The sequence below is a fragment of the Pelodiscus sinensis genome, chromosome 26, assembly GCF_049634645.1.
Source record: "Pelodiscus sinensis isolate JC-2024 chromosome 26, ASM4963464v1, whole genome shotgun sequence".
Taxonomy (NCBI): domain Eukaryota; kingdom Metazoa; phylum Chordata; order Testudines; family Trionychidae; genus Pelodiscus; species Pelodiscus sinensis.
This window is the reverse complement of record NC_134736.1, coordinates 4,848,645-4,864,953: the sequence shown is the minus strand read 5'-3', so window position 1 is coordinate 4,864,953 and position 16,309 is coordinate 4,848,645. Positions and strand designations below refer to the sequence as shown.

Here is a 16,309-nt window from a genome sequence, read left to right as displayed (position 1 = left end):
GGGCAGGGTCCAGCTTTCCAGGAGCTGGCGATACGCACAGACGGACATAAGGAACAGCCAATCACTCTCCACTTATCTGAAGAAGTGGGCTGTGCCCACGAAAGCTCATGATACCGTCTACATGGTTTGTTTGTCTTTAAAGTGCTACCAGACCATTTGTTGTTTTTTAAGTTTCTCCATTCACCGGCAGTCTTCATGCAAATTCCTTACTCCAAGAAATAATCCTTGGGTAAATATTTTTCAAGCTTGTAGTGGGCCGGGCTGGCTTTCGGAAGCTGTTTACCGGGGCCTAGCAGTTGTTTGCACAGTAAAAGCGAGGCTCAGAGGTACAGATGACACTTATTTAGATTGCCGGGCTCTTTCTCCAGCCGAGCCGGATGAAGCAAAACGCATGGAAATTGCTCTGCTGGGATCTAAAGTGATCATCCCCAGTAATAACACAGCTCTGCATTTCTCTAGGGCCCTGTTATCTGATGATCTCTACACACTGGCAAAGTGCTTAATTAATTAAAGGCGTCTTGGCACCCTGGGAAGGAGGGGTGCTGCGCCCATTTTTCAAAAGGCAAGTTGAAGCACAAAGGGGTAGGCTCCGGTTTTCAAACGAGGCCTCTAATTTGGGAGTCCCGGCATCAGACCTGATATTTTCGAGGTATCGGGCAACCGGAACTCCCTGTGAAATCAGTGGGAGCTGCAGGGATTTGGCGTCTTTCGAAATCCAGCCCCGGGGCTGGCCATCCATCAAATTAGCGACTGATTTAGAATTAGGTCTCAGGAGCACTGGCTCCAAGCCCCCTCCTTTCACCATTAGGCTGCACTCCCCGCCCCCGCCATTGCGCAGAAGAGCTGATGTCTCTAATTATTTTCCTTGTATGTATTTAAAACAATAATTTGGCTGCTGTTCCCATGTCCCAGTTCCTTCTGGCATTGGGACAGGATTACTCCCAGTGATGCCCAAACTAGCCTGAGCCAATCACGAAGCCAGGGGAACTGGGACTAAGCCATCCATAGTCACAGGTTCTTGCTGCGGCTTATCTCATTTCCTTCTAATGTGGGAGACGGCGCGAGGCGCCTTGCAGCGAGGGGGTGGCTGCTCCTGGTTCTCACATCTCATTACGTGGATGCCAAGCAAATGCCACTCTTGCCCACGGCCTGAATGACTGAGCAGGAGATGTGAGTGCTGCATCGTCCTGGCACTTTACGTGGTCCCTGCCTTGATTGCCACGGAGCAGAGGTTGACCCATCCCGCTAGTGGGTCCCTGGAATGAGGACTCTCTTGAGAATGTTAAAGTACCTGTCCTGGCTCCACTGAGATCAATGGGGGCTTTTTTCCATTGACTTCAAAGGGAGCAGAATTGGACCCGGGGGAGCCCTTTTAAGTGTGCAGTGTAGCATAGAAGGAGTCTGTAACTGAGAACTAAACCAAAGGCATTGACGCCGCCCAGGCAGGGGGCAGAGGAGCAAAGAGCGAAGATCTAGGCAAGAGTAAAGTTCTGGAGATCTTTGAAGATGAAGAGCCTGCATTGGAGAGAGGAGGGGGCTTGGAGAAGGGAGAGTAGAGCTGTGCTGTGGAAGGAGTCACAGGCAGAAAGGCAAGAGATGAGGGGATGTTTGGCGGCTGGATTTGGGATGAATGGAGAAGGCCGTGAAGGAATGGTGGCAAGAGTTCTGTGCTGAGTACACAGAGTGTCAATCAAACATGGCTTTTCCCCTTACTGCTTTCTACACGTCTCTCTCTCTGGGTCTCTTGCTGCTTGGACAACTCAGATGGCTTCATTTTAGAACCCGCTGGCTTAGCCTGTCTGTGTAGTTAGCTGAGCGGCTTGCTCCACCGAATTCAGAGCAACACCGGCTTGAGACATAAATAAGTTAGAATTGGTTGGAAAGAATAGCACACAGCTATGCTCGTCATTCATCTTTTCCCAGATCTGGGCTGTCTGAACACACACCTCTGGGTGTCTGGGGATAAGCTACATTGAAATAAACAAACACCCTTTAATCTGATGATTGTACAGTTACATTTTAGCTGCGCACATCTCCCTGATCAGCTAGTAAAATCAACATAGTCTTCCCAACTCTTGATTTTTCATTTGTTCCTTTGTGTGTGTTTGTTTTCTCCTTTTTTTTCCTTTCTGTGTGTCTGTTTCATCTCCTATTTGGATTGCCCTGTGCTACACACATTTGTTTGATGTCAATAATTCATTCTTTGAGGGACTATCCCTTTGCCTTTTATTTTTCCTGTTAAAAACAAAAACAAAACTACTTAGGGAAACTCCATGCAAAAATGTGTGCTAAAGTTACAGGTAACATTTTTTTTAAGGCCAATGACTTAGTGACACCTAGAGACTCACAAAAATATATTGAGGAAGTGGGTTTTGCCCACGAAAGCTCATGATACTATATATTTTGTCTCTAAGGTGCCACAGGACCACTCATTGTTTTTAAAGCTACAGACTAGCATGGCTACCCCTCTGAGACTTTTTAAGGTGCAATTTTTGTGCATTTAAAGTTTTGATTCCCACAACCCCATATCAAGGCTTAAATATTAGCAGCATGAATTTGATCTTTAATGGAATATTCCTTACAGTAAGGCTGACTTTCATAAGACAACGATCATGAGGTGTAATGTAGGTACTTAAAGGTTAAGAAGGAAACTATCACTTCTTCGCTTACGCCAAGATCAAGGCTCCGGAGATCGATCTCCCAGGGTTCAATTTAGTGGGTCTAAGAAGGACCTGCTAAATCGATTGCTGATGGCATCCTCGTCACTCTGGTACTCCATTGTGTTGCAAGGAGTAAGGGGAAATCGAGTTTCTCCCATTGACCTCCTGCAGTCAGGGGCCACCGACGCACAGAAAAATCAGCGAGGGGCTGCACACAAGTGAGAAACAAAAAAACCCACCCCTCACCAGCATTGGCTCCCCAATGCTGGGGGGAGCCCTGAGCCTCAGGGGCTGGATCCAGGCAAGCCGGGGGCTGCATCTAGCCCCTGAGCCTTAAGTTCCCCACCCTTGAATTACATTATTCAAGTTGCAGTTTTGTTACAGAACAATTCCACAAGCCAAACACACAGGGAAGGGATGGAACTACAATTCATTCACAAGTTGAATTCTTGTGCCAATGGTCTGGATCCAGATACCGGATGGCTGGGACATTATCAACCAACCATTGAAAGTGGCAATGGTTCTTTGTGTAGATTCTGGTGTTAGTACTCTTCCTCTCCAAGGGTGTGTCTAAATTACACCACTCTGCCGACAGAGGAATGTAGATTAGGCACATCACTATTGCAAATGAAACGGGGATTTAAATATCCCGTGCTTCATTTGAATAGAAATGGCCGCCGCTTTTTGCCAACACGGCACTTTGCCAGCAAAAAGCGGCAATTTTGACAGGGATCAGTCAACAAGGAAAGCCTTTTCTGACTGATCCCTTATGCCTCATGCAACGAGGTTTACATGATCGGTCGGCAAAGCCTTTCCTTGTTGACCGATCCCCGTCTAGACTGCCACTTTTTGCTGGCAAAGTGCCGCAAATATTTAAATCCCCGCTTCATTTGCAATAGCGATGTGCCTAATCTACATCCCTCTGTCAGAAGAGGGGTATAGTTTAGACACCCTAAATGCCAACTAATGGTCCTTATCTGCTTCTTTTAACTATCCCATCTTTAGGTGCTTATAGACAGTTTTGCCTGTTACATACCAACTCTGTTTCCCCTTTGATATTTATGTACCCACTTCCTCTTTTTGTTCCCACTCCCATTTTTCCTTCCCATCCTCCTCCCCTGTTTAATTTTGGTTCTGGATATCCAGTCATCTGAAGAAGTGGGCTGTGCCTACAAAAGCTCATGATCCTAACTACGTGTTTTGTTAGTCTTTAAAGTGCTACCAGACTATTGGTTGTTTTTTAAGTTTACATTATTCTTGAAGCTGGAGTTGTAAATCTTAGGCCGACTTTCTCCCATAGTGTAAACCTGGTCTCAGTGTCCTGACTTTTGCGCATTTTAGGATGGGGTTTTCCAAAGCATTCCACATTGACTTAACGCTGAATGCCACATTGTGCTGAAAGTTTTTGCAAACCCTGCTTCTAAACTTCCTACCATAACTTAGCCAAACTTTAGAATGGGTGAGGAAAGGTTGCAGTGATTTTTTTGTTACATTCCTGACTTTTTGGCATCTCTTAATCTTCTCTGTGCATCGAGGCTAGTACATGCATAGGTGCTGGAACTAAGGGTGTGTTAGCACCCTCTGACTTGAAGTAGTTTCTATCCTATACAAGATTTGTTGTTTTGCTGAGCAGTTTCCAGCACCTCCACTATGTAAACTGTTCCAGTGCTCTTGAGTACACGTGGGAATGGAAATTGCAAAGTTATTAATATTATTGCTCTGGTCTGGTTGATTAGAAGAAGCATCCAGATTGGTGGTGCTCCGTCACACCCAATCCTTTAAGGATTCCCCACTCGTAGTAAATACAAACCCACCTTGCCAAGAGGGTGATGGAAGAGCACTCACGTTGCCTCAGCAATGCTAAGAAAGAGGAGCTGAGGCCGTGTTTTACGAGGAGTTGGATAGAGTGGGTGTTGAGATCAGCACTGGGACTCCAGCATGCAGCTCATAGGACTGGCCTGCCTTCCTAGTTATCTGGCCATCTAGCTGTTAAGGACATAGCTTTTATCCTGTAGGATCTGAGCTGCTAGCTTGCTCTTTTCTAACCGCGTTGCGTGAGCCCGGTCTTTCACAGCTTGCAGGATGTCTCCAGGATGTTTTCATGAGCAGAGCCTTTGCCAAATGTTTATAGATCGGTTACAAAACAGATGTGTTCTCCTTTTTTTTTTTTAACCTTCTCTCTACGGGTAAGGAAGAGTTTGTGCAGTAATTGCAGGCAGGTTGGGAGACGTTGGCTTCATAATTCTCCGTCTTGTGAAATGTTTATGTAACACCTTCCATGGATAGATTACACAAGGGAGCCAAACAGCTTTGATCATTTTCTATCACCCACCATTTGTTTTTGTTAGGTTTTGTTTGGTTGGTTTTCTTTCCCACCAGGATTGGGTTTGGCTGTTGGGGTGAGCAGACCCAAGCAGCCAGCCAGGGAAGGGATCAATTGGCTAACAAGGGAAGAGATCTCCTTTAAATCAGCTTGGTCTCCATTTGCTTTTCACTTGGGGTTGGTTGCCCCCAAACAAACTATATCAAGGTAGGGAGAACATCTAGATGATATTTGCAGAAGCAATTCCCTTCCTGCACCCCCATAATCCTTCAGTGCAGTCACTTCATGCATGTATTCATGTCACCCTATAGTGGATCACAAAGAGGATAATTGCCTTACTATTATAGGAGCCCTAAGAGATCCCCTTAAGTTCAAGTGCAGGACTGGTGTGGTGAAAGTTAATAAGGAGAAGTTAATTACTTGTTCCCATAACATAATAACTAGAGGTCACCAAATGAAATTAACAGATAGCAGGATTAAAACAAACAAAAGGAAGTTTTTCTTCATGCAGTGCACAATCAATCTATGGAACTCCTTGCCAGAGGATGTGGTGAAGTCCAGAACTTTAACAGGGTCAAAAAAGAGCTAGATACATTCATGGAGGATAAGTCCATCAATGGGCAGGGATGGTGTCCCTAGACTCCGTTTGTCAGAAGCTGGGAATGGATGACGGAGGATGGATCCTGTTCTGTTCACTCCCTCTAGGGCATCTGACACTGGCCACTGTCAGAAGACAGGGGAGTGGGCTAGATGGACCTTTGGTCTAACCCAGTTTGGCCGTTCTGATGTTCTTAAGTGCTAAGTAGCTATTGTTTTGAAGATCTAAAAGAGCTCTAGTCCCTCCTCCAGATGTGAATGATTTGTATCTTAGTAGCATTTGTTGTTTGTGGCACAACATTTTGTTTCATCCCCTTGTGGGTTGAGGCACAGTGAGTATATTCCAAAGAGTTTGCTGTGCCATTGCATTTTTTCCCGGGCAGATTGCATCGTTTCCCTGAATTTAACGCAGGAGAAGAGGAAAACCAACCTTCTCCCTACCACTTTTCTGTTCAGTTTTCCTCATCTACCTTGACTTCCGCACCCCCCCCCCCCCCCCCGAGAAACTCAGCCCAATCCGACTTTCATTTTGCTCTCTTGCTTATAATCACAAGAGCTGTGACACAGACTTTATCACAGGATACAGGACTTGCTGCTTTTTCATAAAGTTCCAGCTTCCAGAGTCAGGGGATTATGTGAGAATCTCTGCTTGCATTTTTTTAAAAGGTAGCTTTATAGCTCTCTTGATTATGGTGAAAATGCTTGAAAACCTGACCCAGGTGCACTCAGAAACCAGAAGGGTAAAAATATGATGATTTAATATCTCATGATGGGAGCCTGATTCATTGTTGTTGAAGGCTTGAGACTGGAAACACTATAACGTTTTCTCTGGAGGAACCTAAGGTGGAAGGAGCTGCATAAATATCCCAAGCTTTGTGACTTGGATACATCACAAACAACAAGTTTGTGGGGGAGAGATGGCTTACATTTGTGTCTCAAATTAACAAACTAAGGTGCAATAGAGAATAATTTCTCCTTCCCATCTTCTCGGAAGAAAGCTGGCACATTCCAGAAAGTGGGGGAGGGGGGGAGGGGACAAGATGTTGGAGATGTTGGTTCCAATTTAGAAAACGGATTTTTCTTTTTCTTTTCTTTTTTCTTTTGTTTTTGTTGTTTTTTGCCAACCTCATCTGTTGATCTCACTTTGTGTTGTTGGGATGCAGCTACACACCCTTTTCTTCCTGGAATACGTCCAAAGCGTTCCGTTCAGCAGCTGTAAACATTGATTGCAGTTTGGAAAGGGCTTGTGGTTCTTGGATGCTTGGCTCCACTTGGGATTGCATCTCACGCAGGAGAAAACCCCTCGGTCTTAGTTGACAGGGTAGTTTTGCGCGCAGTGGCTGCTTGTGTTTGGCTTCCTGAGTCACGTAAGCCACAGATACATGAGTCCCTTAGTAGTTTGCTGGATCTTTTAATTGTAGTGATTGCAAGGAGGGGTGACTTTTAAAAAAAATGGGATTGTTTCGGATACATCTACCTTCAGGAAGGAAAGCGCTTGGAGAGGGTGAAAGAGTTAAGTAACTGGCTCAACAAAGAGCAAATGATGCGTTCCATGAGGCCTTTCGTTTGATGGTCACCAACTCAAATGCAGAATGATTGGTAGTGATCAAAAGTTCTTACCATCTAATTAGTAGAGCACTCCCTCCTGAGAAGTGGGAAAGAACCAGATGACTTAGCTGATAGAGCTGTCATTGGAAAGAGTTAAAATTGCATAGTATGCTAGTGTTCGTAACTACAGCATATGACCTACAAGAGATGTTGCAATTCTGTTTTTGTCTGTCTATTACCCCTTGAAATGTGAACATTGATCTTTATGGGGGCAGCTTCCTTTATATGCTTCAGTTCAGAGTGAGAGAGATTGTGTTTTCTCTCTCTTACAGGGACCTTTATATTTGTTCTTTCTTTGTTGTTTTTCCTCAATCTGTAAGAAAAGTCCTTGCCGCTGAAAAAAAGTGTGTGTTGCTTATTGTTTGAGGGGAAACTGTGTTTCTTGCCTTTCTCTGCTGGTAGGGGGCTGTATTACTCCCTGTTGGAACTAGCACCCCAGAATACTGGAGGATGAAAAGGTTTTGTTTCTTCAGTGATACTAGATTCTGTCATTAACTGCTGCTGATGGCAAGATCCAACCCAGATTCCAAGTGATAGCCCACATCCCTGAGCCAAAGCATAGCGTTTTCATGGCTTGGGAAAGGTTAGAACTGGATCAGGACTGTCTCTTGAGAGGACCCAAACTAGGACCCCAGATCCAGTGCCCTCAAGCTTGGGGAAGGTTTTGCTCTGGATCAGAATTTTGCCACTTGGATCCATTTCAAGAAAAGAGCCGATTCAATGAGGCCAAAAAGTTCTCTCGGATCCCTATACGTACACTCTATAATCCCCTCCAGCTGAGTATAAGCAAGACCGTAACCTGATGTGTTCTCACCGCAGCCTCCCATGTTTAAGTGGGAGCATTCCTTTCTCTTTGCGCTCCAAAATCCTATTGTCCATCCCATGGGGGCTCCAGACTTCACACAGCGTGTAATCAATCTGTGGAACTCCTTGCCAGAGGAGGCTGTGAAGGCTGAGACTATAATAGAGTTTAAAGAGAAGCTAGATAATTTCATGGAGGTTAGGTCCATAAAAGGCTATTAGCCAGGGGATAAAATGGTGTCCTTGGCCTCTGTCTGTCAGAGGCTGGAGAAGGATGGCAGGAGACAGGCTACTGGGCTAGATGGACCTTTGGTCTGACCAAGGACAGCCGTTCTTATGTTAAGGTATATCCCACACAGTGAGAAGCAATGGGTTTTGTCTTGTTTTGGAGCAGCGACAATAAAAATTAAAGTGGAGACCAAAGAACAGAACAAACTCAAAGCCCCAGGATGGATCTCTGGCCAAGTTCCTGGCTTAGAAATCAAGGTCTTTTGGGTTTGAGTCTTGCCTGAACTTTAAAGCAGAACAAGAGGTTTTGGGGGTGACTCCAATACAATCTTCAACGTGCTCATTACCTGCTTGGGCAAATAATGTTTTTTCCCCTTTTGCTGAGCAAATCAAATATGATTGCTTCTTTTTTTTCTCTCTCTTTTGCTGGGCAAATCAAATAGGATTTCTTCTTCCATTATCAGTGGGGGCAAGCAGATTTAGAGCCAGGACTGGTGAATTTCAGGCTGGCAACCACTGTCAGATGCGGCTGCTTTTCATGTGCTTTGTTGCTGCCTCTGGAACAGCAGTGAAACCAGAAATACAGAAGGGTGCAGCTGACGCTGTTCCTAGAAAGTGACTCAGCCACCCCACTAATTTCCATGTGTTCCCTGTTGTGTTAATACTTCCTTCTGGGGTTTTTCTTCCAAGATCCACAAAATGTTTCGGGGCCCTGTTTCATCACACTATTTACACACCTATTTAACATGAAGCAGCATTGCAGTCAGTGGAACGTAAGTGTTTTAATTAGAGGGCCTTTAATTAAAGACACCTTGCACCTTCCCTTGGTCAAGCAGGTCAGTAGACTTGCACCCACTTGGCAGGTGGGGATATTGAGGCTGAATGGAGAAGTGACTAGTCCAAATTCACAGACATGGCTGCAAAGCCAGGGATGGAACCTAGAAGACCTGAGTCAGATTACGTGACATCACAGTTGGTGGGATGCAGAGCATGGGGACAATCGAGAAGATCCACTCGAGGTTTCTCAAACTCTGAGCTTGCATCTTCTTCAACTTCCTCTGACTCCATGTCATCTGCACATGCTCCCTGCTGACCCATCTGGTCTCCTCTCCTCTGCAGATTAAAACCGAAGACCTCAGCGACTCCTTGCAATCTCCAGTACAGCCCAGATCCGGCCACCTAGGACATGGATCGTCAATGATGCACGGAAGCCAAATTGCAGGGGTAAGTGGCTTAGCAGCCTCAAGAATGCTTTCATGGCATGGCTCTAGAGCAGTCAGGGGCAACCTGGGCTAGTGAGTGGGCTGCAAGTGTTGCCTCCTTGGTCTCACTTGGCCGCAAGGTTGTCATAACCAAGACAGGATAGGGTGGTTTTGCTCACTGTGCTTGGGTACCTAGAATTTGCAGGATATGCCTGTTGAACCATACAGCACATTGACTGGATGCAGAGGGTGTGCACAGCTCTCATAGTCACTGTTGTGTGCAATCAGCATGCACCTCGCATAGTGTGCCCTGGTTTTTTGTGTGTGTTGCTTTAGTAATACAGATAGGAAAAAAATGACGTTGCCGAAAAACTTTGTCTGCCTTGCACATGGGCAATGATATGCAAAATGTCTCGTGGGCCACACACAGAACCACGATGGGCCACATACAGTCCACAGACTGCAGGTTGCCCACCACTGGTCTGGAGCATTCATTGCTTGACAGCCGTTTCAAAGAAGTGCTGGGCTAGGCATGCCTTTTGGTATGGCAGTGGAGAAGGATTCCAGAGGCAGAAACTGTGAATCCTGGTGCAATTTGCCTTGCAAGGATCAGAGTCATCTTTAGTGTCGCTCTATCGATGTTAGTCAAGTTAGGCCCGAGATGGAATGTGTTCCTTGGGGGAGATTTTTCAAAGGCTCATGTAGCAATTAGGTGCTTAACTCTCATTTAACTTCCAATGAGCATTCGATGCCTAAATGCTGTTTGTGCTTTCTAAAATCTCCTCCCTTATGCTTGCACCTGGGATGAAAGGGTTAAATTTATCCCCAGCAGAGAGATCTTGCCCAAGACTTTTAGGGCACATCTACACTGATCGACCCTCCAGAGATTGATCTTCCAGCATTCGATTTAGTAGGTCTGGTATGGACCCGCTAAATCAAACGCTGAGGGTGCCCCTGTTGACCCCAGAACAACTCACGACTGCAAGGAGTGAGGGATGCCAACAGAAGAGTTTCTTCCATCGACCTCCCTCTTTCTATGGGGCCACCCCAAAAAATCGATGCAAGGTACGCCGACTCCAGGTACATAATTCACGTAGCTGGAGTTGCATATCTTGTATTGATTTTTCTCCCCCAGGGCAGACCCAGCTTTAGACACCACTTATGGTCCCCTACACTGGGTGCTCCTTGTCTGCTGAATTCTGCATTTAAATTCTGACCCCAAAGGCAGGTGCCAAGGATGTAGCTAACTTATCCTTATGTGCTTAGCTGGTGCATAGACCTTGTGAATTTCACACACTCCCTCCCCCCTACGTCCAGCCACCTATGGGCAAAGTCGCCCAAGAAGTCTGAGCTAGGACACATGGGGGTGTAATGGGTGATTGAGGTGTCTGTAGGAAGTGCAAACATTTTTGCCTCCTCTTCCCCCCCCCCCCCCCACCCCGTGTGTATTGTCAGAGCCCTGGGTGGGGGCTGGGAGTTCTCACCTGCTAAGCAGCATTAAGCAAGATCTATTAGGCTCAGGTGGACATCATCACCACTCACAGTCCTAGACCTTGCTCCTCCCCAGAATCAGTCGAGAGCCAAATGTGAAATGGGGATTTGGTTTCCAAGCAAAACCGAAATTTTGTTTTTGTTCATTTGTATTGAAATTGGCATTTTTCTGCATGTTCTGAGTTTTTGTCAAAATCTGAACCCCTCTCCTTCTTCCCTTCAGTAATGTGTTTTCATTGTTCTTTGGGGGAGGGGGTGGCAACTGAAAACCAAAATGTTTCACTTTTAAACTAAAAAAATCCTAGAATCTTAGGGCTGGAAGAGAGCTCAGGAGTCATCAAGTCCAGCCCCCTGCCCAAAGCAGGACCAACCCAACTCAATCAACCCAGCCAGGGCTTTGTCAGGCCGAGACTTAAAAACCTCTAGGGATGGAGATTCTACCCCCTCCCTAGAGAACCCATCCCAGTGCTCCCCCACCCTCCTAGGGAAATAGTTTCCCTTAATATCAAACCTAGATTCCCTCACTGTAACTTGAGACCATTGCTCCTCATTTTGCCATCTGTCAGCAGTGAGAACAGCCTCTCTCCATCCTCTTTGGAACCCCATTTCAAGTAGTCGAAGGCTGCTATCAAATCCCCCCTCACTCTTCTCTTCTATAGACTAAATCAGCCCAGCTCCCTAATAGGTCACGTGCTCCAGCCCCCTTATCATTTTGGTCACCCTCCGCTGGACCCTCTCCCATGTGTCCACGTCCTTTCTGTTGTGGAGGGCCCAGAACTGGACGCGATACTCCAGATGTCAGTTGACTGAGAGAAATTGAGAGTTTGGGGGTTTGCTTTTTTGACAAAGGAAAAAAAATCCCTGTACGCAAAAATTCAATATTGAACAAGGTTTGGGTGAAAAACGTCAGGCAGCTCCGGGAGTGCGGCTGTCAGGTGTTGGAGGGGGGAGGATGAAGTTACCACACCTGAGCTGCCGTCTGCTGTGGTTGAAGGGAGAAGTGGGGTGGAGGGTAAGAGGGGGAGGTGGAGGGAGTGTTAAGTGCAACTAAGGGGAAGGGGGGATGGGGAAAGTTGTGAGGGCTGCTTGCAGGGCCGACGCATCTGATCCGCACTGTTTCTTCATTAGGATATGAGTTCCCTTCACACCCTGCAGCAGCTTGTACTGGTGCCTGGCCCTGTTCAGTCCATTCCTCAGTTCCTGCTCTCCCAGGCCCAGGCTGGACAACAAGGTAATGAATAGCCATCGCTCCAGATCTAGGCCAAGAAATGGTTCGCTGGCTTGCTCCTGTTGTTGCTGCCTCGCCATTCCTCTCTGTATCGCCAAAGCCAACCCAAAGCGCAAAGCTGATCCAACCAGAACGCAAACCAAACTCAACCTCTGGGTGACTGAATTCTCCTCTCTCCAGCGAAAACAGCTGGGGAATGGTTCCTGTGTGCAGCAGTAGCGCCACCAAGGGGCCGTGTGCGCTGCTTTCAGGCCTGCCTTACAGAAGTGCCTCGGCTGAAAAACTTAAAAAACAAGGAGTACTCTTGCAGTGCCTTAGAGACTAAGCAGAAATGTAGATGGGATCATGAGCTTTCGTGGGCACTTCATGGGTTGTGAAACCATCTACATTTTTAGTAGTGTCTGAGGTGCTGCAAGACTATTCGTTGTTTTTTAAGTTTTTCCAGTTACAGGCTAACTCTGCTCCCCCTCTGAAACTTTCTCCCTTTGAAATTCAGTACCACATCTGGTTGGGTTAGTGTCTGCAGGGTGACATGAAAACACCCATGAGCTCTGCCTTTCTAGAGACCCAGGTCTAGCTTCGAACTTACGTGTGTTCTTTTTAGTGGTCGTATTTTAAAAAATCAGCTGTGCATTATACATAGTTTGGGCCAGAGTTAGTCATGGAAGGACAAAGGCAGGTCCCAAGACCACAATTGGAGCTACCTAGATGGATCCTCATGCTCATGCTGAGTATCTTTTGACTTCAGTGCTCAGAAATGCTCCCCTGATTGGACCAGATTGCAAGATTTGAGCCCACCAGTATTTTAAAACATGCAATCCGAGGGTGTGACAATGTATAAGCTCCGGACAAAAATTATTTCATTTTGTCTAGACTGAGTGACCATTTGTCTAGCGCTGATGGCTCTTAAGCCATTATCTCTGCCAGGTGCTACTGATTAATATGTCAAAAAACCTACTTGCTGTACATGTAACAATAATCCTACTAAGCTAATTATCTGGAACGGGTGAGATCAGAAGAATCTATCACTGAACCGCTGGCAATGCACTCATGTGCGATAGGAAAAGCAGCACTCTGAGTCTAAATGTGATAAAAGTATAGGAGACTGGGGGGGAGGGTCCTGATATGGTAGATTGAGAGGGTTGTACAACTGAAGGCCCGTATGATGATCTATTTGGATGTCCTCCATAACATGAGCCATCTAGTTTCACCCAGTGATTTCTGAATCTAGATCATAATTTTAACTCCCGGACAAGTCTGCATTTCTGGTAAATGTCTAGACTATCCTTGTAACAAGCTTTCATTTTTCTGGGGGGGAGATAGGGGTTGGGGAAACAATGTGTTTTGTTTTTATCTAATCTAATCTATCTATCTATATACAGAGAGAGAGAGAGAGTCTGTCTGTGCATCTGTTTGTCCATTAGTCACAAACTCCTCTTAAGCCATAAGAGGTCGTACCCCCAAATTTGGAATGCAGCTTCCTCTTAACCTAACTTAAACCAAGGTCAAGGTTTGGTTGAGCCTGGAAAATGAGAAGTGCGGCGTGACAGTGGCTCCAGGCCCCGCCTCCTGGCTGTGAACATCATCACCCTGCCCCCCTTCACCTACCACCGTGGCGCTCGGCTGACTTCCGCGCCGCTCAGCCGGGACGCCGCGGGGGAGCAAGTGGCACAAGCGACCATTTGAGCTCCACAGTCCCCATGCAACTCAAGGGTCAAAAGAGTTAAACGTACTAAATTCTTTCTCTGGCATTAAGACCCTGATACAAAGAGTCAAGGCAGTTTCTATAGAGACCCAGATTTACTCAATTCCCTGACAAACACCCAACAACATTCATCCTCAAGCTGAAAGTTTATCCACCAAACCGAAGAAAGAACAAGACACCCAAGTCAGCGTTTATACTGGCGCTGAAATGAAGTCATGATGTGAAACAAACGTAATCAAAACGTGTTTAGGTGTGTCTCGTTTTTGGAGACGCAATCTCAGTGTCTCTCATTTCCGTGAATGACCTTCGATGACAAGGAAAGGGTTCGTTTTTCTGTCCGCTCTGTTGTCAAGGCTACTCACTTCTGTGTTTAGCAGAGACACACAAGGCGGAGGACAGGATAGAAAAGTGGAGAGGGGTGGCAGCTATGGCTTTGGTGGAAGTTTTTGGAGCACTGGACAGCTAGCCAGTTACTAAGGCAGGGGTGGGGAATCTAAGGCCCCCAACAGATTTTATTTGTGGACTAGCAACCCCTGAACCTAAAAAGGTTCCCCAGCCTTTGACTAAGGGATACTTTGGCAGGCAGATTAACCAGAACACCTGCTGCTTGGAGGCTGGCTCGCATTCTGGTCTGGGATGTCATTTGGTTGAGTGCTTTCCCCTTAGTCAGATCAAGCTTTTAGCCATCTCGTCTCGCTGGGCTGGTGCAGTGTGGCCGATTTCAGGATTCGATGAAAAGCCGAGAAAGTGAGAGAGAGAATAGGATTGCCAACCCACTAGGAACTAGAGATCAATCTCTAATTAAAGATTGCCATGTGAGGAATCCTGCGGGAATGCGTAGAATTAAAATTAGCAACCCTAGAAGCGATTAAGAGGAAAGAAACAGAAGGGCAGAAATTAATGCAAAATGAAAGGGAGACAGAAAAGGATTGTACGTGCTTCTGAAGCATTGGCAATTCTACATCCCCAGTGATCGGCTTAGGGTTGCATGTTGTGATGATACAGGACTCTCAGGTGAAAAACCAGGTTCCTAGAACAAAGCCTTCATCACAGGGAGGAAATTTTTCAGCCTGGTCTGCTCCCTCTGGGTTGGGATTTCATAGTTCGTTCCTTGTCAACCTAGTAGGCCTAGTGTCTGCCACTCAGCTTTGATCCATTAATTTCTGGACCCACCTCTTCTTGTTTATTAACCCCAACACAGTCCTCGAATCTTACCAGCGGGCCTCTTTCTGTTTGGACAAATTCAGATCTCGGTGTCCGGTTTTCTTGCCCCATTCATAACATACTTTCTTGAAAGCAACTTGACCTATTTCCACAGTCAGGTCCCATGCAGGCAAAAAGTGATAAGTGGTTGCGGCTTTTTTTTTTTTTTTTTTTTTTTTTTTTTAACAATTGAGGGTAAATATTTAGGCCCACTAACCACAACAGAGCTCAATCAGATTTTAGATTTGATGCGTCAGAATAATCAACAGAAGAGAGCTGGCAAGGTAGAACCACAGTTCAAGAACCAATATCTAGCAGTGATTTAGCTGTCGGGGTTTGAATTCAGGGACCTTCAGTGCCAGAGCACAGAAATCTGCTACCAATCATGAATGGTATTACTAGGTTTCCCATCCCCATAGTACCAAAAAGCTAGACGCACCTATGATGCTAGTTTCCCCATCTATAAAATCGAGATCATGTTGTTTTCCTGCTTTGTAAAAGGCTTGGAGGTTTATGGATAAAAAGCTCTATTTAACAAGCAGATGGTGGCAGTATACAACTATCACCGGGACACATCTGGGGACTGTTGTGCCCATCAGAATAAGAAAATGTCTGTCTAGTTCAAAGGCTAAGGTCCCAAATCAGTAAAATGCTCAAGCATGTGTAAATACAATGGGGAGTCCTATGGCACCTTAGACTATCAGGTTTATTACGGCATACGCTTTTGTGGATAAAACCCACTTCATCAGATGAACTGGAGTGGCACAAGCTTATGCCCTAAGGAATCTGTTAGGGTGCGTCTACACAGCATCCTAAACTCGAAATAAGATACGCAGTTTGCGCTACTCACATTGCGTCTCTTGTCTCGAATCTCTTTTGAAACAGCGTATTTTGAAATTCGGCGCATCTCCCCAGCGCCAGATTTTGAAACCACATGCTATTTCAAGCCATCCCTTATCCCTCGTGCAATAGCGCGCCCGTGGCTTCGGAAAATATTTTGAAATCACAGCCGGGTCGTGTTAACGCGGGGTAGCTATTTCGGGATCCCTTGGGTAGCCCGAAATAGCCGTGCAGTGCAGATGTAGCTCTCTCAGGACTCCCCGTTGTGTGTGCAGACACAAACTAACACGGCGACCCCCCTGAGACTTTTCAAGCATGTGTGCTAGCCCCACTGATGTCAGGGGGACCCCTGCACCATCTTTTGCTGCAGAAGTACGCGGCGGTCTCTGGAGATGGCGTACGTTCTGCCCACGGGACCATGGC

The 16,309-nt window shown here is 46.1% G+C and overlaps 1 protein-coding gene across 5 annotated transcripts in view; it reads left to right on the top strand.

Moving 5' to 3' along the window:
- POU2F3 (POU class 2 homeobox 3) overlaps positions 1 to 16,309 on the top strand; it is an 80,486-nt gene that overhangs the window by 46,300 nt on the left and 17,877 nt on the right. For all 5 annotated transcript variants that reach the window (XM_075909800.1, XM_075909801.1, XM_006133637.4 and 2 more), the window contains 2 exons: positions 9,337 to 9,441; positions 12,039 to 12,141. In XM_075909800.1, coding sequence (XP_075765915.1) covers positions 9,337 to 9,441; positions 12,039 to 12,141 — 208 coding nt within the window. The remainder of the gene's footprint in view (positions 1 to 9,336; positions 9,442 to 12,038; positions 12,142 to 16,309) is intronic.